The 24,022-nt window shown below is 41.6% G+C and overlaps 1 protein-coding gene across 2 annotated transcripts in view; it reads left to right on the top strand.

Moving 5' to 3' along the window:
* The window catches only part of SORCS3 (sortilin related VPS10 domain containing receptor 3), a 586,644-nt gene that overhangs the window by 122,204 nt on the left and 440,418 nt on the right, over positions 1-24,022 (top strand). The window contains exon 1 of one of the 2 annotated variants that reach the window (XM_077877721.1): positions 15,692-15,773. The exons of the other annotated variant lie outside the window; for it this stretch is intronic. Coding sequence (XP_077733847.1) covers positions 15,711-15,773 — 63 coding nt within the window. The 5' untranslated portion in view covers positions 15,692-15,710. Of the gene's footprint in view, positions 1-15,691; positions 15,774-24,022 lie in introns of those variants that run through there. 2 annotated transcript variants of the gene reach the window in all.

The following is a 24,022-nucleotide window of genomic DNA, read 5'->3' as shown; positions in this document are numbered from 1 at the left end:
CACTTCTATAACTTTCCATAGTTCTTATAGGCATGTAGAAAGGACACAGGGTCTCCACCTTGGGGTTTTAGGACTTGTCTTACCATTTATGGTCCACAGCACCCACAGCCCCTACCAATCATAGCAATGAGCATGATAGGGGATTAGGCTGACTTTTTTGATAACAGTATCCCTATCAGTGGGGCTTACTGATGTGGAGTCTCCATAGAGAAAGAACTTTACAGAATGATGAACAACTTTGCAGTGAATCATGTTAATGCCATGGTTACCTCTGTTTGCTCTGCATTGTTTGGGCTCCATAATGAATTGTAATGAATCCAATAAAACAACTAGATTCCTCATTTCTGGCTAGCACATATACTTTGAGCAGCCTAGGAAGAGGACAAGCTGGTCTGTGTTTGTTTGAGTTGGTGAGTACTTTGAATTCAACTGTGACCCAGCCTAACCAGCTGATGCTCATGGGCAGGATGGGCAGGTGGGATTTCTTTTTTCCCAGAACAATTTCTGCTTGCACCGGGTTGTGATGTTCTCACCTGAAGAGGGACAATGAAGTTCATAGCAGTTGGATTCAAAAGAAAAAAATCACTTTTCCATAATTGGTACCTTTCCATTCTCCTTTTAGAAATGCCAGCACCACTCTCCAGCTCTGAATCCTCAGAAAACTGCAGTGTAGGAAAGGAAAAAGACCACACAGAAATTACAGTTGTAAGCAGGTAATAAGAACCAACTACAAGCAGGCAGCTCTCTGTTGTGAGAATGGGGTTGCAATTACAGATTTATATGGCTTCGTTCTCTGCTTTCAATATAGCCTGTCGACATCTCAAACTGAGAAGCCCATTGCTGTGGCTTGGGCAGCCTCCTCCCAGCTCCTTGTCAAGAGAGATTTATTATTCTTACAGACTCTGCTCATAGCAGCACCCTCCAGAAGGGCCTATGGAGGGAGGATTTTATTTTATTTCATTTTGATGAGAACCACCGCTCTGCAGAGATATCTGTTCTATCTCAGGATAGACTCCTGAATCTAGGTGAAGAAGGTGGGGAAATTGAATCAGACAGTGGCTGAATGGAAAGAAAATGAAAATGGAGCCAGAGGACCACTTATTGCCGCATTGTGGGAACAGAAGCCTGGAACAATCACCGTAATATCCATCAGCTGGGAACTGGTTAAGTTAATTATGGTCCATCCACAAAATAGAATACTATGCAGCTGTTAAAAGGAGTGGGGAAGATTTGTTTCCACTGATGAAGACCGATCTTCATGGTATAGTGTGAAATGAGAAAAACAAAGTGTAGTGCAATATATGTAGTGTGCTTCTAGTTGTTTAAAAGTATGAGTGATCTATGACTATGTACTTAGTGTCTAGAAGGGTGATCTCTGGGAAGACTCACAAGAAATCTGTAATATTTGCTACTAGGGAAGGATTTGATTGAGGGACAGGGGAGGTGGGAAAGGTTTTTTTTTATATAAGACCTTTTGTGCTTCTGATTTTTTTTTTCTATGTGCTTGTCTTACTTTCTCAAAAATCACTTAAGGCTAAAAAATGAATTTGAAATCTAATAATGCCTAGCAAGGTTTGCTTTTGGAAGGATGAGCAAATTGTGGTTTGAATGTGACTAACCGAAGCTACCCAGAAATGAAAAGTTGTCTCCAGGAACTCCCATTATTGTATGGGATTTATCACTGCTAATGATAAGTAAGAACTAGAACCTGTCAGGTGAGGTACGATTTTACCTTCATTTATGAGGATGAATTGAGTACATTATGGTCCACATAAATTGCATTTATACCACACCGATTTGTTATGTGCCATCTATTAGAAACTCAAACTTCCCTCCTAATGACATCATTGTTTCCACCACCCAGGCTCCCTGCCTTTTCTGCCAATGTCCTGTTAATCTTCAGCAGGGTTGGCATGGACAGTCTGTTTCTCAGGGCTCTCAGAATTTCCTGTGAATCTCAGGTGTCAAAAAGGTAACATAGGTGTTTGAAATGGCCAAGCGAGGGAGGCAGTAAAGGTGGTGAGGCCTTTGGCAACCAGACTGGCATGCCCCACTTAGAAAAAAAATTAAATAGAGCTTGAAAATAATCTGTAGGTCACACCTTGTCCAAGATCTGGGGAGTTCTACAATTCCTTTCCTGAACGTTTCTGTCATTTCCCATCTTCCTCCTTTAGTAATGCCCAGGCCTGCATGTTTGGTAGTCAGAAAGTATCCTCCCTGGGCATTGACATTGAGAGTCTGTGGGGGAAAGTTGGCTAGGTAGCTAGGAGGTAGCCCAGCTCTTTACATCTTCATGCATTCTGCCTCAAGTTATTGAAAAATGAATCTCCTCTTTTTTTTTTCCTCTTGGATATCAGATTCCTGGAGGGTGAGGACTTCTTCATTTCACTCAGAGTAGAAGCTAACACTTCTTGCCTTGGGCTTTTCTTAGAAAACCTGGGTTATACAGGGTGTTATTGGGATGTAGTGTTGCATCTGGGAGGCTCTCTTCCCAGGGCATATCTCTCTGCCAGGAAATGTAGAAACTACAACAGATTTGCTGAGAAAATTAAATAAATGAGTGGAATCATTCTTAGCACAGTGTGAATTCAGAACAAGAACTTGATAAGCATAAAGAAGAAAATGGTTGCTCTTTGAAAGTGTAGCTGTATGTGGAGGTGAACACTTAGTCAGTCTTGCTCTGAGCCCTCTGCTGCCATCCCCATAAAAAGAATATATGGTTGTGTGACTTTTGGAGCGATGTTTCCTCTCTCTGGCTTTCTCTGGCTAGTAGGGGTCTTGGCGATCCCAATGCCTAACTTTCTCGGATAATTCAGGACTTTCTCCCTCATCCTGTCTCTTCTTAATGGGTTGGCATGACTCAGGGGATTCTGTGCCAATGCTGCCATAACTCTCCTCAGTAACTCACCCATACACGAATTTCATCCCCAGAACGGGAGAGCGAGAGCCCATCCAGGTTCCATATAACACTGCTTCTGTCCTCCACAGAAGCACCACTGTGCAGACTATATTCGAAAACCATCCACAGTCTTAAATAACACAATGCAGCAGACAGCAGTTCCTATAAATTACTGAAAATGGTGCTGAAAAGACAATGTAGGGTGCATAAATTCAAGTATTTAGCCAGAAGCCCATTAACTTAGGGCTGACAAAAAGAAAGGAAGAACATTAACAAACCACTTCCCGGTAGGAGTTTGCAGTGGCTGGGGAAGTAGGTGAAGGGGGAACAAAAAATAAGTTGTATTGGAAAGAAGTCCAGAGAAAAGGAAAAAAAAAGGAGAGAGATTCTTTTTAAGACAGTGGGAGAGAAAAATCTCGGGTCTTGAGTTGAGATCCCCAGGTGGACTGATTGACACTGAAAGATCCCCTTGATTTTACTGTTGGGAAGCTTTTTTCCTTTTTTCCTGAGTCTAATAGTTTACCCAGTTAGGGGCCCATGTGCCACCTCCTCCCTGAAGCTTTCCCTGATATGCCCAGTGAAAACAATATTCCCTCTTAGGACTTAACTCTGTTTCATTGCTCATCTGTCTCTTAGTACTCACTATCTACCCTCTGTGATGGTTATTTGGGTCCCTTTTTTTTCCTACAGATATATTAAGTACTCTGAAGGCAGAGATTATAACTGGGTGGTTGACAGTTTAGCAGCTCTTTTACTGATTGCTTACTATATACTCCTCCCAGTGCTAGAAAGGAATACTTAGACGAGCAAAATGTGGCCTTAGCACTAATGGCATTTACCTTTAGCAGAATCAATATGGTTCTTTGCATAATGCATGTGTGAGCTCTGAATGAACCCAATTCAACCTTCTCTTCCCTGTTTTAAGGAGGAAATTGAAGTCCGCAGCTACTTGATCTTCGTAAGATGGCACTTCTGGTTTGCCTAAAGATGGAGACTCAGGCAATTCTGTTCTTGATCTGTTTTGTAGTCTACAGAAAGCGTTGTTCCCCTGGCCAGTTGTGTGATAGATGAAAGGTAGGATGGGGAGCCCCAGCCCCCCCCCCCCACCACAGCTGGGAATAAAACTCCCAGGACACACTGAGATCTAAAGAAAGAATACACATGAGCTATTCACAGCAAGGCCAGTGGAAGAGTGGGTGTGTCTGAGAAAGGTGCAGACAGGACTCCCTGAAATTAGGAGGTGCTGTAATGGACTGTAGGGCTGTAGGCAGACCCTGGGCTCAATGAAACTGATACCTTCCTGTTTAACTGGACATTTTGCAGGTGTTTGTTGAGTCCTAGAGGCAATATGGACTTAGAGCCCTACAAACAAACATCTATCTATCCAAACTTGGCAAAAAACCAGTCCCTTGTTGAAGTTGGAAAACAGCCTTCTCTTTTCCTTGTTGCTATGCAGGCAAATCGGAGCTGGACAGTAACTCCAGAAGTCATCTGATCTAGTCCCCTGCCTGTATGCCAGCTAAGATGTTGTCTCCATTTACGATGACTTAAAAGAGGCTCAGTGGAATTTAAGGGTCTAAAACCACCCAGGAGAGATACCTAGCCCAGTGGTAGCCCAGTGGTGATCAATGGTATGTGGAGTGGCCATTTTTGAACATTTTTAAAATTTGGATTTGACTAGAATAAGGCACTTCTGAAATCCAGGCTCCTCAAGGATGGACTCTAAAGCCAGCCCTTTGGCTCTCAACTTGGAACAACCTGGAGTCTAAGATTTTGCATTTTGGTCACTGTACTTTGGTGACATAGGAAGATTTGGAAGGGTGTTCATGCTGCTCTGGTATGGTTGGGAGCTGGGGAAGCTACAGACACCCAGGATCCCATGCTAGGGTATCCCTGAGCCCTTCTCATCATTCATAAGCAGAGACGCTCTTATGATGATGCATAATGGATCATCTAGTGTTCTCTGCAACTCTGGGAAAATTGGAGCTCTCCAAATTGATAATCTTTAGGTGGCTGTGGTCAGAGCAGATATTCATATTTTCTATACCTCTTTCCATAACAAAACCAGAGGTTGTAATCTTCTGCAGAGTTGTCATGTTTCTGCTTTGGAATGAAATTAGAAAGAAGGGAGGGGAAGGAGTAGAGGCATAAGCACAGAGAGAAGCCTGGACCAGTGTCTACATTACCTGCAAAGAGAAACTCATGTTTTGGGGCTAGTTCTGGTCTGAATTAAGAAAAACAGGGTCCAAGAAAGTCAGAGTTATCATAAAACATCAGAGGCCTATCCTGTTGGAGGTATGTGGGCAAGAAGATGGAGGACGCATACTGGCACTTCCACACTCACCCTGCAGCTGCTACCTGCCTGTTTATCAGGGGTGCCCTTGATGCCACTTAGAGTCTCATCCTCCTGTGGCATGTGGTTGGTTTCTCTTTTCCACTGCAGCCCATTCTGCTTTGCTTCACTAGTTAAACATGTTAACAGCTTTATAAGACCATTTTGGTTCTCGAAGGCAGTGAGTGTTTTATTCCCTTTGGGTTGTTCACAGCCGTGAGAAGAAATGCAGTGAATGTTTGTCCTTGTGATCTTTGTAACATTTCCTGCTTTAGCAGGTGAACTTCTAAGAGTTCTTGGTATCAGGGTGGCTACAGTTCTTTGCAGTTATTATTTCCTTCAAAAGAAGTTTAGAAGCAGCCTCCTTCATGAAACTTCTAATGTCTGGGACTGACATGGCCTGCCTTTCAAAATTCCCAAATTTTTGTAGCTTGTGTGTTGTCCTTTGGGTTTTTTAAAAGGATTTTATTTATTTATTCATAAGAGAGAGAGAGAGAGAAGCAGAGACATAGGCAGAGGGAGAAGCAGGCTCCACGCAGGGAGCCTGATGTGGGACTTGATCCCAGGACTCTAGGGTCATGCCCTGGGCTGAAGGCAGGCGCTAAACTGCTAAGCCACCCAGGCATCCCTATCCTTTGGATTTTTGTTCTACCCTCAGATGGACTGTGGGTTCCTTGGTCTTTAACAACAACTGTCTATTTTGAGATTTTTGGGTGATTTTGGGGTCATTGATTTCCTAAATTTACCTCTTAATAAGGAGTTGTACCACATCAAAGTATCATGGTTAGGCAAAGGAAGAAAGGAGCCTTGGAATTTGTGCTGGAATATATATACATATACATATACGTATATACGTACACACAACAAAATGTATATATATATGTATACATATAAACATATACATAAATGTGTATATGTGTATGTATCTAGCAATGCATATGTATATGCATATGTGTATATACACAGTTTGTATATGTAATTATAAATAAATGTGTATACATATGTAATATGTACATATAATTATATGTAGACATGTATGTGTGTATGCAGTGTGTATATAATTATATATGTATATATATGCAAAATGTATGTATAATTATACATAAATGTATATATATATATCTAATATGTATATATTTTTTCTCCTTTAAATCTTCACAACAAACCTGGGATAAGCATCATTATTATCCCCATTAATGATAAAAGAAGAGATTTTTATCATTTTAGAAGTGAGTTATTTTGAACGTCGGATACATCTCCTATGGATGTATTTTTTTTTTTTTACCTAAAGTGGCTGAATAGAAAGTTTAACTTTATATATAACAAACAGACTCTACAATTAGGACAATTAAAATAATGAGTTGGCACTCTTGTTCTTATCCAAGGTCATGCAGCCAGAAGTCTGTGAACCTATAATTCAACCTCAGGTCTGACTGATTCAAATGCTTCTAGTCCTTCCTTATTGAAAGGAAACAGTCATGGAGGGCTGTGTTGAGGAACTTGGATTCTGCACCACGGGTGACTGTTGAAAGCTTGGTGGGAGCTAAGTGTGAGATTTGACTAGACACTTTAATAGGATCATGATGCTAGGAGATTGGGGGATGGGTGGGAGGCTCTGAGGAGGAAGAGCCATCAGTGCAAGCCCATGGTATTACATATTCCAGGTGAAAAGTGATAAAAATCTGGACTGATGTCATGGGAACGGAGGATAGAGTAACATGTTACCATTGCAAAGACTGAGTTCTTAGGACTTAGCCCTGAGTTTGAGGGACAGTTAACTCAGTAATATGGCTGTCAGGTTTCTGTTATGGGTGCTGGGAAGACAGTGATGACTGTTAGTTGAGACAGGAATATAGATAGGAACAAAGATTTTATTTACTGGGAGGGGGTGGCAAGGAGGATGTGTACAATTTTGACATATTGTGGTTGAAGTACTGGTAGTTAAAAAGGTTGGATTTTTCCAGAAGGTGGTTGTATGAAGAGAACTAAAGAGCAGGAAGGAGGTCTGAATGGGAGAGGGAAGGTTTGGCTGCATTGGCACTTATATGGTAAGGCAACTGTCAGAATGAATTAAATTTTCCAGGAGTGGAATCTGGAGAGAGAGAGGGGAACTGTCAGTGGAACTCTTGCAGTGGCCAGAATTTAAGGGATAGAGTGAGGCAGGGCAGGAATAGCAAAGCTAGAGAAGATGCTGGCAGTGGTAGGAGGGTCAGGACTGAATCTTTTGCCTCAGTTTCTACACCAGGGAAAAGTAATATGCAACTGCTGCTGTTCTTAGCAGCTACCTCTGAAGAGTTCTAAGATCTCTCCATCTGGATCATTCATCCCTGATTTTCTGGAACAGTCATGATTCCCAATACTTTGTTCTGCTGTCAGACTTTATGCCCATATTTTTGTCAAATATTGTGTTTGGGATATTGGTTTGGAGAATGTCATACATGTATTGCTCATCCGCTCTCTGGAGTACGGGGTATTCCCCTGTTTTCCCTCTGGTTGGGACATTTTCTATCATGTGGCCAAAGTGGTGAAGAGCCAAATGGTTGCTAGTGATGGGAAAGACAAACAGTGATAAAGGGGGCTTTGAGGCTCAGAATGGATACCATGGTATGGGGTGGAGAGGCTTGGGAGCTCTGAGGTGAATTAGCTATAGAAATCTAGGGAAAGTGGACCAAAAGAGCCTTTATCACAAGGATTTAAACAAAAGATCAAGGAGCTTTATCAAGGTAGATCCTGTGTGTGTGTGTGTGTGTGTGTGTGTACGTGAGAGAGAGAGAGACAGACAGACAGACAGACACACAGAGAGGGAGAGGGAGAGAGAGAGAGAGAGAATGATTGAGATTGAGATTATTATGTAGCATATAGTTGAAAGTTACTTCAATAGACAACACCAACCTACATACCTTCTTATAGAATTTGCTACCAGGACAAGGATTTGCTGTGGGATTCAGAAGAGATCCCACTGGAATTGATCTCCTTGGTTAAGTACCATATCCCTCTGGATGTCATGGCCTAACACCCACATAGGGCTTGGAGAGGATGAGGAGCCTGTTTCTCTCTGCCCTAAGGAGGGTCCTCCATGGACATGGTGGGGGTTATAGAGACAAAGAAGACAAACCACAATGGTGCTGATCACTGAGAACAGTATTCTCAGGCATATCAGATCCCTTTTCCCCTTTTTATAACAAATATTTTGAAACACTCCCTTTATAGTACTGAAATGAAATTCAGAGATAATGTAACGTGCCTACATACATAATTAAAATCAACATAATGCTCTGACTTTAATATAAAGGAGAAGTAAACGAAGAGTAATTTATAACAAAATAGCATGTATTTCGATAAATGCTCGGGTATGACTACACTGGAGATACAATGAAGTCATCAGATGCTTGCTCCTATACCTAGAATCACAGAGAGGCAACTACAAAAGCAGACTGTTACAGGTGTGTGGTATTGGCAACACACACAAGTATCACCATTTGCTACATGATTTTTAAAAAAATGGTGAATACTTTTTTTGGTAAAATCCTTTATAAAACAAAACACAGTCTTCTTATAACCTACATAATAGTTATGTGCTTAGAAAATTAAGCCTATTAATACTGTGCAAAATACTTTTGGCTTATATGTAAAATGAATTTAGGCTTTAGGCTTGGTTAATGACAAATAGTTTCTTCCCTATAAGAATGTCTGCTGGCTGTTTCAAGCTGTGTAAGGTGTGAGATGATTTTCCATGGTGCAACCTAGTGTAAAATGATCAGCATTCCTGCCTCTGCCCACTAAATCCAGTGCTGGTTGCATCATTCCCCCCCCACCCACCCGCCCCAGTTTTAAAAACGCTCTCTAAGGGCCAGTAGTTGCCCTCTTGATACCAATATAAAGTGTCCAATGTATTCAATAAAACATATACATATACGTATGTATGTATATAAAAAGACTTGGTGGTAGCCAGAAAACACCAGTTCTACTTCTCTTTTGTAAGCAATGCTTGGGGCTGCAGGAGCTGTCCCTGGTGCTGCTTACACTTTGGCGCAAGCTAATTTCATTCCCGCAGTTGAGACCAATTCCAAGTCTTACCTGACACCATAACACTTCTTTGATCCTGGTTCCCTGATTCAAGGCTCTAGTTACCAGCTTTAGCTTTCTCCATAATGTGAGTTATATGCCTAATGGCCAGGTCACCAGTCAGGCTTCCTTGCCCTACTTCGGACTGAGAACCATCCTGAGTGATGGTGTGGCTTTGGGTAAACCTTTTCGGTTGGATCCAAAGGAAGAAAAGATCACAAACTAAGATATTTCCTAGGAATGTTCTTGGGGAGGGATTCTATGAGTTGCCTACCTTTTAGCTGGGTGGAACATTGTTGTTTTCTCACATTTGTATTTAGCAGGGCCTGAGATTTCCATAGTTTGTTCTGTATTTGTGAAAAACCTATCAGTGCCATACCTTCTGTAGCCAGAGCTCTTAGTAGTATTTTCTAAAGTGGAAATCCATCTAGTTCATGGGTATGGCTGTGAGTAGCATTGGCCCATTCAGTGAGATACTTAATTCTCAAGTTTGCTTTTGATCCCTTTCAGACATCAAGGAAAGAATATCAGTTTGAAGATAGTATGTCTTTAACAGCTTTCTAACACTTGATAATCTCCTATTTTAACAGTAAAAGGTGGCTTCAGTCTCAGAACCCACAGCAGGGGACAGTATTGACTAGGCTTTAATGGCCTTGTTTTCTTTGCTTTGCAATTATTTTCACGATTCTTCTGCATTTATGGCAGGTGATATAGATTTTTCATTTTGATAGTAATACCAAGTTTTCTTTTGAAATAAATTAATTTTAGTAAGAAGAGCCAATTTAAAGAAGCACATTGCATTTAGTACAGTTGTTACACAGATGTAGCTGCAAAGAAGGTAGGGCAGGAAAGATTGGTGTTTAGGAAACATTGACATTTTGTATCATTCAAGGTGCTGGGTGTAAAACAAGTTCTAGGGCAGAGGCAGGCCACACTTTGAGGGTATTTGCTTGTTGTCAGGTCATTAAATTATTGGTTTCTTGCACAGACCCACTCCAGACTATTTACTATTCTTGTTGCTGTCTTTGTTTCTGGATAGAAAAGCAGCATGTTAATGCCTCATATAATTGGTGATGGATGGCCCCAGTCTGTCAGTCTCTGACACTTTGAGTGTTCAGTAATTTCATTATCTGCCCATTTCCCCACTCTTTGCAGCCTACCACTTATGACAAGGTGGCATTCATCCCTAATGACATGGGCTGGGCTGGGATTCCCAAGAATCATTTGTCTTCAGGAGGGGTGAAATTCTTTGAAAGAGGCATTTCCCTTTTTATTTTTTATTCCTTAGTTTAGAACAAAGCAAGAAGCTGGGCCAAGAATATTTGCTGCTGTAAAAATAGAAAGAAAAATAAATGGCATAGGTAAGAAGGCTGGAAAATGAAACTTTTAGTGACTAATGACAGTGCTGGAGTTAAATGTTTTCTAACTAAAAATGGAGTCAAAGGCTTTTTTTTTCTTCTAAATGAATATTTTAAAGCAAACACTGATGTGAGTTGGATGCCCACCAAATAAATAAGATAAAAGGAGCCACATTTGACATTGGCTTGATGGAGTCATACTGTTGCTAAGCCAACCTTGGCCAATTTTGCTGTTCTGATAAAGGTAGTAAAACCTTGAGTCTAAATCAAGGCTAATTTTATTTTTTTTTAAGTTGAGAGACAGTCCACAAGTGTGCTGGGTACTTATGGTATTGGCTGTAATTGTTTATGTAACTCCTATGTGCCACATACATTTATCTTACCTAATCTTGTAGCTTCAGAGAAGTAAGGCTTCATATGGGTTAAATCAATTGCCCAAAGTCACATAGCAGGTGAGGTAGGACTAGGATTTGAATTTTATATCTCTCATTAATGTCTCTATAATCAGAATCTGTGCTTTTGGGACTTAGAAGAATTTTTCTAGCCTGAGTGAAAATATTTCTTCCCACTCTCTCTTTTTTTTTAATTGCAAAACTCTCCCAAAGATAAGAATCACCCTGGGAGATTGAAAAATCAAAACAAAAACCTAACACCTTGGATATTTAAATAAAAGAAAAAGGAAAAAACACACAAAGGGGATTCTGGGCCCCAACCCAGATCTACTGAATCAATGATTCTGAGAATGGCACCTGATGAACAAGTCTAGCAGGTGTTTACAGGGTTCAGGAAGCTTTGGGAAACAGTCTGTAATCTTATAGGGTAATCCCAGGGGTGATATTTGAAATATTTAATAACCTTGAAGAGACTGGGCTCGATCAGTCAGGAAGGACCCTGGCAATAGCTAGAGCAGAGTTCTAGAGGTTTTCTCAGGGCCAAGCCTTAGCTCCTTGGGTACAGGATGTGAGTAACACTGGAAGGTCTAAGCAGTGGGTTTGGGGCTACTTGGGTGGTGGAGTGACATAGGGAGGGCTTGGAACAATAGCTTTTTACTAGAATTATGTCCATATTTTAACTGGGAGGGCTATACCAGTGAGTTCCACCTGAGTATCCACCCTGGTAACCCTCACATGAGAAACTGTAAGCTGGTGGGCAAAGGCCGCTTTTTCTTTAAGGTCCCTATTTCTCAACCTCGAGCCATCTGTATGAGAATAACAGGAAAGCTCTTTTTAAAAACACAATTTTGTTACTATGACACACACCTATCAGAATGGTGAAAACCCAAAGCATTGACAACACCAAATGCTGGTGAAGGTGTAGAGCAACAGGAACTCTTATTTACTGCTGGTGGGAATTCAAAATGGTACTGCCACTTTGAAAGACAGTTTGGCAGATTTTTAGGAAACTAAACATACTCTCACCATCTGATTTAGCAAAATTTGGTATTTAACCAAATGAGTTGAAAACATATGTCCACACAAAAACCTGCATATGGGTGTTTATAGCAGCTTTGTTCATAATTGCCACAACTTAGAAGCAACCAAAATGTCCTTCAGTAGGTGAATGGACGAATAAACGGTGGTACATCCATACAATGGAATAGTATGTGGTGTTAAAAAGAAATGAGCTACCAAACTGTGAAAATACATGGAGGAACCCAAAAGGCATATTATTAAGTAAAAGACCTAATCTGAAAAAACTATGTACTGTATGATTTCAACTCTGACATTTCTGGAAAAGACAAAACCATGGAGACAGTAAAAAGATCAGTGTTTGCCAGGGGTTAACAGGAAGAGCAGGAGGATGTTTAGAGCAGTTGAAAGATGCTGTATGATGCTGTCATGGTGCATACATATAATTATGTACATTTCAAAACCCACTGACTGTATGACACCAACAGTGAATATAAACCATGGGCTTTCGGGTTAGACTGAGTCAGTCGATGCAAGAACCTGTGCATATAAATTTCCTTCCTCACTCCTGGTTATTTTGATGGTGAGGCTACGCCCCCATCTTAAGATACTAATTTCAAAAAGCACCTGGGATATGAAGCATTCCCTGATTCAGCTGGCCAGGACTGACTCCTCCTTCTCCTGAATTTATAGAGATTGGTGACTATTTCATTGCTCATTTTTGATTTGTCTATTTTCACTTCTTTTAGTAGAAGGAGGCAGCTTTAATGTAGAGGTAAGGGGCAGAGCCAGATGGCCTTGGGTTCAAACCCTGTTTTTGCTACTTACTGCTGGTGTCATCTGGGGAAGGCACTTCATTTATCCATATTCACACTTCCTCATTTGTAAACACAGGGAAATTAATAAGGTCTTTCTCATTTGGAGCTTAGGGCTACTAGGTTAAGGCACCACAGCTTTTATTATTCATTTTCCACTTTCCCTCCTCCTCTGGAGGGAGATGGAGTAGGGGAATAGATAGGCTCTTCAACCAGAAAGATATTTGATTCTGACCTCAGAAAAACTCTTTAACCATTTCAAAGCATAATTTCCTTATTTGTAAAATGGAAATAAAAACACCTACCTCTGGATATCTATATCTATATCTATATCTATCTATCTATCTATCTATCTATCTATATATATATATATATATATATATATTTATATAGTTATATAGTTATAAGACAGAGAGAGAGAGAATGAGAGAGAGAGAGAGAGAGAGAGAGAACATGAGCAGGAAGGGCAGAGGGAGAGGGAGAGAGAGAGAGAATCCTAAGTAGACTCCTCATTGAGCGCAGAGCCTGCCATGGGGCTCGATCTCACGAGCCTGAGATCATAACCTGAGCCAAAACCAGGAGTCGGATGCTTAACCAACCATGCCCCTCAGGTACCCCTCTGGAAATATTTTTGAGTGTGAAAAATACACTTGTAAAAGGCCAGCTCTTGATTGGTCAGTCTTTGCTAATATTGCTTTTGTGCCTGTCACTTGTGCTGCCATAAAAACAGTGAGTGTATGAATGGATGAATTATGTGTTGTGGTGCAGTGCAAATGGAATCTTTGAGGGTGAGATATGAATCTGCTGCGAAGATAATTTTTACATCTGAGGACTTTCATCTGGGCATGTATGTTTTGAAGCAGAGCCTGAAAGAAACTAACACACTGAGGCATACATTTAGTTCTAACACTTGAATTGTACATGAATTTACAGATATGTAAAAGCTTACAGTGTCATTGTAGTATATGGCAAGGGCAAGCTTCAGATCCTGTTGAAAAATTTGAAAGTTTCACTTCTGAAGGTCTTAAGTTTAAACATGGATAAGAATAGAACGTACAACGATTTTGAAAGATCCTGGCTTCTTTGATGCTAAAATGGGATTTGTATTCTCTGAGATCTCCTTTCCATTGCCAGCTCACTAAGCAATTGCTCACATTCTCTCTTTTCACTTTATTATATTTTAAGACATTTTAAATATTTTGGTGAGTCATTCTTCTTGGTAATTAGATGTAGTGATTAGAATAGGTTTTATATTCCAAGGCATTAAGTTTCTTTTATACACCTCAACATCATCATTTTCAGTAATGATCTAGTATTTAACGGTGATTTCATGAAGATTCTGGATCTCTGAAGCCAAGAGAGGGTGAGCCTGTCAGGTGATGGGAACGGAGGACCAAAAATCTCCTGATTCTGGCTATATTTAACAACTGAATCATCTAAGATGAGAGAATAGAAGAGAATAGAAACTGAGTAGCACTTGCAACAGAGTTAGGACTTAAGGGGTTTATACAACGGTTGCTTTTCAACATCTTGTAAAAGTTCTTGAGTTTGAGATACCACTTGCAGCCTGAGCTAATGGATCTCTTTGGGATTTAAAGAATGAGCTACTAGGCTGAGATTTTCCCCCAGAAAGTGGTGGGCTCATTCTGGGAGTGTTCTGGAGGCAGCAGTGTTGGGAAGTGGAGAATGTACAGGACTGCCACATCCCAGCTCCACATCGGAAGCCCAGACGTAGCAAAAGTGAGGAGAGGGAAGGAACTCTGTGCTGCCATAATCTAGTCCTAAGATCTGGTTGGGACCTACAGAGCATCTACTGAATGGCTTTTCCTAAAAAATGAAGCATAAGCAGAATCTGTTACCATTCAAAGCAATGAAGAATTTCTTTTCATTTGAAGAGGTCATCATTCTGATGTTGGGGCCAAGTCATGGGCTCAGAGATCTTGGAGGTGGGGTAGGAAGCACCAAATTGAAGGTTTTATTGCTCACTTTTTCTCCTCCTCTCATATATACTTATTTAGGTTGGTCATGGGGGATCTGTAACTGTGACACTCAGAGTGCTGAGGCTTGAATAGGATGGAGATTTCTTTTTCTCCCATGTCCAGGTGTAGGTGGGTGGTCCAGGAAAGGGATGGGGCTCTTCTCCACCAGCTCATCCAGAGGCTCGGGCTCCTTTCATTTTTGTTGCTCTACTAGCTCCTGTGTGCTTCCCACATGCTAGCCGTTGTCATGCCCATGCCAGGAATGAGCCAGAAAGGGAGCAGTCAACTTCTTTCTAAGGAAGTGAGTCAGAAACTGCATGCACCACTTCCACTCACATTCCACTGGCAAAAGGGGAATCTCACAATCATTTCTAGCTGCAAGGGAGGCTGGAACTGAAATCTCTAGCTGGATGGAGACCGAGAGGTGGCAGGAGGGGTTTCAGTGCTAAAAGGGAGAGAGAGAGAGACAGACAGACAGACAGATGGAAGCTGGAAGTCTTTGTCACAGACTTCATCCCTTATTAAATCAATAGCCTTCTGATTCTACTGTCAGATCCCAAGGACTTCCTCATGTTCCTCAGTGAGGCTGCCTTTAGGGGATGGAGGCACCATGGGGCTGAGCATTCAGGCTCTAAACCTTTCCTCAACTGGCTCACCTTGATTTTACTTTGTTTTATGCATTGGATTTCCCCCATCGATTTCCTTTAAAGAAAGAATGGGCTAAAATATTCTTATAAAGCACTGCTGTAAGCACTTTCTGTAATCCTCCATATTACCCATCACTGGCACTTTTTCCTTCTACCTTATCACCTTTCTCCCTTTCTGGGTATCTCTAGGTTGCTGTTTATAAGGAATGCATTTAATGTTCCCGCGTGAGTTCCCCAGGCTCATTTACTCACTCAGGCTCTTACTGCAGGTGAGTGACCTCATTATTGTTTCTGAATTCTCATGAAAGGCAGTATTTTGTTCCTGGTCGTTTTCTCCTCTAGCTCTTCCTTTGAGGGCCCTCCTCCAGGGCTCAAGGTCTCCCTCCTTGACTAAATTTACTGCTGTCACAGAGATCTTCAACTATCTCTTAAAGCTGGTTTCAAACCCCAGGGAAAGAGCCATTCTGTCCTTGCTTACTACATAATGCTGGGCCTCAGCTCAAACCTGAGCAATTGTTTTTGGATGGCAGTCCCCCAGTTAGTGGGTGTACATCTCCCATTTGCCTCCAGCAATGTAATTGCCTTGTTGGAATAAAGTGTTCTTTTTTAAAAAAATATTTTATTTATTTATTCATGAGAGAGAGAGAGAGAGAGAGAGAGAAAGACAGAGACATAGGCAGAGGGAGGAGCAGGCTTCCCACAGGGGGCCTGATTTGAGACTCAATCCTAGGACCTTGGGATCACAACCTGACCCAAAGGCAGAAGCTCAACCACTGAGCTGCCCAGATATCTCAGGATAAAGTGTTCTGTTATCTTAGTTAATAATACCTTGAAATGGTTTAGTGCTTTATGGTTTTCATAGCTTTTTCACAGGGAGTATTTCATTTGATTCTAACAAGCACTTGTGAGCAGGAATTTTCCTCATTCCTATTTTAAAATTGAGGAAACAGTTGATAATAAAAGGTTAAGGGACTTGGCCCAAGGCAACACAGCTACAGACAGAATCTGGATTTGAACTCAGTCCTTCTAGGCTGTCCCTTCATGTCCATAAAATTTTGTTTATATGGACTGTAGAGAGGATGAAATAGATTGTTGAAAGTTTCTTTCATGGCCCTTGCTTTGTAGGAGGGGCACAAAGTGAACATAAGTTTCTTTCCTCTTTATCATACCTGGTACTTTTATAAAGGTGCCCTCATTTACAGTATCCCACATACTCTTAAACCCCAGAAGTAGGCAAGGTGTGCCTGGTTATGTCCATCATACAGATACACAGGCTAAAGTAGATGAAAGGGCTCTATGACTGTCACATAACTAGTAAAATCCACCAACTTAAGCTTAGTATAGTCCCTTTCCATGAGTTTAGCTGCATTATGGAAGTGGGATCCTAATATACTTATTTTTTTAAAGATTTATTTATTTGAGAGAGCGAGAGAGCGAGAGCAAGCAATCTGGTAGAGGGACAGAGAGAAAAAGAGAGAGAGAGAGAGAGAGAATCCTTAAGCAGACCCCCTGCTGAGCGTGTAGTCCTACATGGAGCTCCATCTCAGGACCCTGAGATTATGACCTGAGCTGAAACCAAGAGGTGGATGCTCAACCTACTGAGCCACCCAGGCGCCCCTGATACACTTATTTTAAAAGTTGACATTCATTATTCAGAAGTTAACAAAGCTCCTGGTAGAGATAGGATAAGATTTGGAGAATTGATACCGATCAGGAAACCAGAAGAGATGCCACATCCTATGATTTGGGAAAACTTATTTGATTTCTACCAGAAATACTAGAGGTGGACTGGCTGGTGTATGTGAGCTTTCTGTGTGCCTTATGAAAAGATAAACTCTAGACACTCAGATTAATTCATTCAAACAAGTAGGGTTTAGATAAGTAGACAAAATAGGGGAAGACAAATCATGAGCTATCACCCCTAGCTGATTTTTAGGTGCTTCATGGGAGTAATTTGGTTTTCCAGTACCACTCAAATCTAACGAGCACCTGTTCTGTTGGGGTTATCAGGGGGCTAAAAACCATGGTCCCAGTGCTTCACTTTGGTGCCCTTGACTAGAGGATTTGAGCTAGGATTCTAAACAGTATACTAATGATCAAGTCTAGGTGTTTCTGCTTTTAGCTTGACTCCTCTGAGTTGATTTTCTGTGAGCCCAGAGGTTAAGTCTAGGCATAGAGAGAATGGGAACTTAATTACAGGTGACACAGAAGGAGTTTTGGGTTTCTTGATCCATGAAGAGGCTTTAGGGGGATCCACGAAGCCTCTGATGTTGAGTGGAAAATTGTATGTTGAGTGTATATTTCTGTGGAGGGAGGATCCATCATTTCATCAATTTCTGTGAACTCTTTGAGCCTCTAAATGAAGGAGAGCCAAACTGAAGGCTCAGAGCAAGGAAAAGTAAAGGGAGAACTAGACCAGATGGAGGCCACAGGAGTGGTCTTCTAAAAGTTCAAGAATCACCTGTTGGGAGTGTCTCTCATTGGTGCTGGTGGGCAAGCAGCATCTTTCTGCCAAGCGCCTTCTCCATCTCCCTTCTTATTTTTTACACTTCAGCTTGATTTTTATAGATGAACTTTGTGAATGTGAGGGTGACATCCCAGAAGTTAAAATCATTCTGTGGCTTGCAACACTTGCTGCTATCCTAGCTTGTAACAGATGGATTTATCGCTATTATTCCATAGAAGATGATGCATGATGAGGTTGTCCTCACACCAGAAAAAAGAAGCCTTCATAATTTACCTTCAAATCTGGGTTTGAGTGAGTGCTGAGAGGCCTGACTCTGCCGTGGTGTGAAATGGATTCCCGGGAAGGGGTATGGCTCAGTTGTCTGACCTTTACAGCATATTTAAATACATATTATGGTGTTCACGGTAGTAAATAATATAGCTAAGGTTATGCACAGAGGAGAGCTGAGGGAAACATTTGCAGTAAAGCTGTGGGCTGCCCTGGCGGGGAGACAGGCACTTGGCTTTGAACTAGAATTTGGAATCTGGGTGGGGGAGTGACAGCAAATATTTTCCACATGGGTGCCAGTTACTTTGGCACTGAAAGAACTAAGACTCTTAAAGCTCCTAGACGAAGTTGGTTCCATTGATTCAGGGTACGTTCTGCTTCTTTGAGGTGGCAGAGGACATAAGTATGGATCTTTATTTCACCACTCACCAGTCATTTATTTAGCACATACTGTGTACTGGGCACTATTTTACCTGCCAAGGTATAAGGACATAGCTTCTACCTTCAACTAGCTAACAATAAATAGAGATGGATATAAAGAACTAAATTATGATAATGTGCAAATGGGAACACATATGGAGCATGGAGATAGTGTGAACAAGGGACTGATTAGAGGACTGCTAAGCTTTGGATGGAGGGCTCAGGGAGAGGTGAAAGTGTGGAGGTAAAAATAGGACTCGAGTTTTGAAGGATGGATAGGAGTCCATCTGTAATGGATGGCTGAGAAAGACATTCCAAATGGAGGAAAAAGCATGTGTAAAGGTCTGGAGGCCTTTAAATTGAATTCCAAGCCATTGAATTGGCTTGGAGCTGTATGTGAGAGAATGGGGCATTGGGTGAAGGCGGTTTGCACTGCTGTCAGGTTAAGCAAGATGGTAGCAACTGTTGGTATATTAGAAGACTGGGGCCCATCATAATGGGTCCTGTGTACTTATATGAATAAGGAAAACAAACTAACATTACTGAAGGCTTATTTTCTATCAGATCTCCTATTCAGCACTTCGGATACATTATGTCATTAACGTACACAACTCTCTGAGGCAGGTCCTGGTATTATCCCTATTTTACAGTCCAGGAAACAGAAGCTCAGAGTAGTAAAGTAAGTAGACAGAGTCACACAGCAGAAATGGATTGATGGTAATTTAGGGAAATGTTCATGATAAAGACTGAGAAGTAAATGGATTGGAGAATCCTGAGGTGGAAAAATCAACAGAACTTGATGCATTGGATATAGAAACATGTGGGTGAAGACAAGGGGGATTTGAAGATGATTTCTAGATTTTTGTCACACACAGTGGGAAGGATAATCATGACATTCCCAGAATACTAGAGATTCTGGGAGGGAGCACAAGAGTTCTGTTTTACGTGCACTGGGTTTTAGGTACCTTTAAGATATATAAATAGAGATTTAAAAGCTGAAATAAAGGTCTATTTGTCACACATCTCTCATGACTCAGTGGCTATAAAAAACATTGAATTGGCTTGGAGCTGTATGAGTCAGCAATTCGGGCTGGGCCCAGCTGGTCAGTTGTTCTGGTCTTGGCTGGGATTCCTCATGCATCCGCTCTCCTCCACACACCAGCCAGTGGCTGGGCTCCCGTGTGGTGGCCAGCTGAGTGTCTCCCTTCCAGCAGGCTAACCCACGAGTGTGCTCCTGGTGGGTAGGCAGGGGTCTCAAAGAGCAAGTAGAAACACAGTGTCTCTTCGGGCCTAGGCTCAGGCCCAGCACCTCTTTAGAGAGGGGAGAGAACAAGTCAAAACCAACCCAGATTCAAAGGATGGGGTAACAGTTTCTGGCTCTTGACGACAGAAGCTGCAAGTCACAACTTGAAATGAACATGGGGTGCCGAGAGGTGTGACAGTTGGGGCCATCACTACAGGCAGCTGGCCATGTGTGTCTTCCAGGAAAGCAAGACCCTCTGTACTTTCAGAGTATATCTTCCCTCTCCTATTTCCCAGCTCTTACTCATGTCTCACCCATCCTCATTTAACAGGCGCTTTGTGCTTGTCTGTTGTGTGGGTTGGCCACTCTGTGAGTTGCTGGGGATGCAGAAGGGAAAGAGGCGTGGTCTCGAGCTAAGAGAAGTCAGGCACCTGCTGGTGGTGAGGGTGAAGCCATTCTACACGTCCCAGACTCTGCCCAGCATCCTTTATCTGACGTTCCCCTGATGTCACCACCGTGGAAGCCTCAGCCCCTTGGCACAGGGTCTGCTTCCTGTAGGTGTGCAGGAAATGTGTCACCCACCAGTGGGACGGGTTATTTCTGAACATGCTTCAGACAGAAAAGCACCCTCTCATTTCAGCAGAGCCATATGCCACATATTGAATGTTAAAATTTAGCCACCACTGAATCATCTAGAGATGAAATAAAGGTTATGAGATTTTTAAAGCAGAAATAAAGGCCTTTAAAGACTATTTTTAGAACATTTCTGATTATAAAAGAAATTAGAGTATCTATTGTAAGAAATTAGAAAATATAAAAATATGTAATGAAAATAAATATCCACTATCATGCATTGATGATTATGTCTGCATATATGAGCATTTATTCTGTGAAATTAGGTTAATACTTTATATAAATTTTTTTTGTTTCACATTGTCTTTATACAGAATGTACAAATATGCATATGTATTTAAAACATTTGTATTATATAGTGTTTTATAGATTGCGTTTTACACTTGATGTTGCACAATTGTACATTATATTCAATACTGTAAAATATGTATATGAGCATACGATTTTATCTCATCATATGGAAGTACCATAATTAACCTTTTCTTGATTGTTGGTGTTCATGTTGTTTCTGGTAATTTGCTGTTATAAACAATGCTAATCTGTTCTTCCTGGAACCTAAACCACTGTGGGCATCTGAGTGTTTTGTCTGTACATTGTCTTAGAAACATACATACTGGGCTAGAGGGTACAAGTGTTTTTTTAAAGATTTCAGATAGATATTAAGTAATTGCTTTGTAGAAAGTTGGTGGAGCAGTTAGAATTTGAGCCCATGGATTTGCTGTGATTCAAGAACTCTCCAGGTGGATATTGTGCAAACTTTCCCAGCAAGTATTTGTATGCTTATTATTTCCTTTTTTAAAAAAAGATTTTATTTATTTATTCATGAGAGACACACAGAGAGAGGCAGAGACATAGGAAGAGGGAGAAGGGGCTCCCTGCGGGGAGCCTGATGTGGAACCCCATCCCAAGACCCCAGAATCATGACCTGAGCCAAAGGCAGATGCTCAACCACTGAGCCACACAGGTGCCCCATTTATTATTTCGTTTGTTCAGTTTTTGTTCACTTACTCGGTAAACACTTATAGAGAGATAAAGTACGCAGAGAGAACTAAAAATGTCTAAGATGGGTAGTTATACAACGGGATGCATTTGTCAAAACTCAAAGAACTATACTCCAAAATAAGTAAGTTTTACTCTATGTAAACTTTAAAAATAAATGAAAAAAAAATGACTAAAACATGTCCTTGGCTTCAAGGAACTTAAAATGCAGTGAAAGCCATAAGGCATGCACACAACAATTCCAACACAAGACAACATATTAAAATACCATATAAGAAAGGAAAATATTTAGTGGCACATTTTGTGTGGTAGGGGCTGGGCCAGGTGTTTGATACCTTCCTTTATTTGCTCATTTCCTGGGAATACAGAGGTGGAAAGCCAGAGTGTCTGCTTTCAGAGGCCCCAGCTTCTTGGTGTCAGACCTGCAAATAGTCACCACCAGGACAGGATGGTTATTGCAGTAAGTGCACATGTATAGGAAAAAGCGTGGGGCAGCAGAGGCTGGGTTCTGAGAAGGGAGGGAACTTGATATGAGGCACAAAGGAGGAATAGTGCTTTGCCTCCTTTCTTCCCCACAGTTGCCTGAAATGCAGGGGCCTCCTACTTGGTTTCCAGAGGAGGGAACTGAGGCTTATTGCAGAAGTTAAATACTTGCCAAAAGTCACCCAGCTACAAGTGGCAGAGTCACAGATTCCACCTACATCTGTACTTTCTGTCCTACTCACTGGGTTTCTAGAGAGGGACTGGGGTTGAGGATGAGCCTTATGGAATGGGGAAGGAAGAGTTAGAGCTGGATGGGGATCAGAAGCGGGGAGTTAATGGAGAGCAGAGGTTCCTTTAGGAGAGTAGATTGGGGAGGTGGTGAGAGAGCCAGACAGCAGAGGGCCTTGCATTCTAGACCGAGGGCTGCAGGCTTTAGCTGGTAGCAGTGAAGCGATTGATATTTGGAGACCAAGGAACTTGCCTGCCCCAGAGATATGCATCAGAAAAGATGAACCTGGTAGTAGCAGCCTCAAGAGTTAGATGTGTGGGGTAGTGGAGACTTCCATCTGTCTCAGAGAGCTGCCCCGCAGATCCATGTTAGGCTGGGGAAGGGGGCGCATCCTGGCCCAAGCTCAGTCCCCACCTTATGCCAGGCTTTTGTTTGCTATAGAAACTCTTCTTATTAATTTAGTCAAAACAGTAAGAAAAAAACTCTGACCTAGATTTTGTTGTATTATCTCAGTTAAAATAGCAAATAAAACCTCTTCCACTCAAAAATATGACTTCCTTTCTATTTTCCACCTCCACTCTTGGCTCATGATTCCAAAAATAAAAAGCTTTGTTTTCTTAAATAATAACAACACATGGTGTTGAAATACTCCAGTGAGTAATAACGCTGTGCCCTGAGTGCGTAAGGATGGGAGAGACTAGAGCCTGAGCAGCCCAGCCCCCTACAGAAGCCATTCAGCCAAAAATCAGATTCTTCTTGTCAGATGGTCTGGATGAAGCTTGGGGCTGGTGGGTGCCCTGTGGCAGGGCTGGGGGAGCAGATAGTAGGGAAACACTCTGTGGCTCCCTGGGAATCTCAGCTGGGAAAGAGGAACCCGCAGAGCCTCCCAAAGGATAGCCAGAGTAGTTGACTTGGGAGGAAATGTGGGCCAGTTTCACCTCCAGTTTCCTATCGATGAGGGTGTTACAGGTGGGTGGTGGGAATCTGAATTTTAAGGCTTCTTTTTTCTTTTTTCTTTTTTTTTTAAGCAACAGAAGGAAGAACTTACCTCTTTTTTTTCTCTAGAGCCATCTTTGCCTCAACCTCTACCTCGAAGACACCTGCATCTTGGTCTTTAGCTCCCAAATTATCCTTAGGATAGTTTTCTTTTTTCCATGTTCTACAAGGCCCCTGCCTGCTTCACCCCCTTTGCAGTTTTATCTCACTTTGATCTGCCACTCACCAGCTTCACTGACTTCTTTTGGTTTCTTTAGGGTGCCAGGGCCTTCTCAGCCTCAGGGCCTCCACCGCCGTCATTCATTGCGAGGGCTGTGATTTTCTTTTTTCTTTTTTTTTTTTTTTTTTTTGTGATTTTCTTTCTGCTGTTCTTTGAGTGACCAACTGCTTCTCATGATCCATTTAAAGGGCACGTCTGATCTCTGGATGTGACAGCCCTTTTACTATTTTTTTTAATTCAGAAACTTCATTGTAATTATACATTTATTTCTTTGTCTAGTTTACAAGTCTCATCTTTACTCTTTACATCTTTACATTTAATACTCCCTGAGAAAGGGGACAGGTTATTTTATGTGCATACACACACACACACACACACAGCTTGGTGGCTAGAACATAGAGGAGGCTTCATTAATATTTGTCAAATGATTGAACCCCAGATGTTGCATTTCTGTGGCTACCTCAGTTAATATCCAGTGTGACTAGGTGTGAGCATATCACACATCCTCAGCACAGAGAGACTTTCTTTTCTTCAAGGCTGGACAATTGGATTGGTCCTTCC

Source organism: Canis aureus, chromosome 29 (genome assembly GCF_053574225.1).
Source record: "Canis aureus isolate CA01 chromosome 29, VMU_Caureus_v.1.0, whole genome shotgun sequence".
Taxonomy (NCBI): domain Eukaryota; kingdom Metazoa; phylum Chordata; class Mammalia; order Carnivora; family Canidae; genus Canis; species Canis aureus.
The sequence above is the reverse complement of the archived record's forward strand: the minus strand, read 5'-3'. Positions and strand labels throughout refer to the sequence as shown.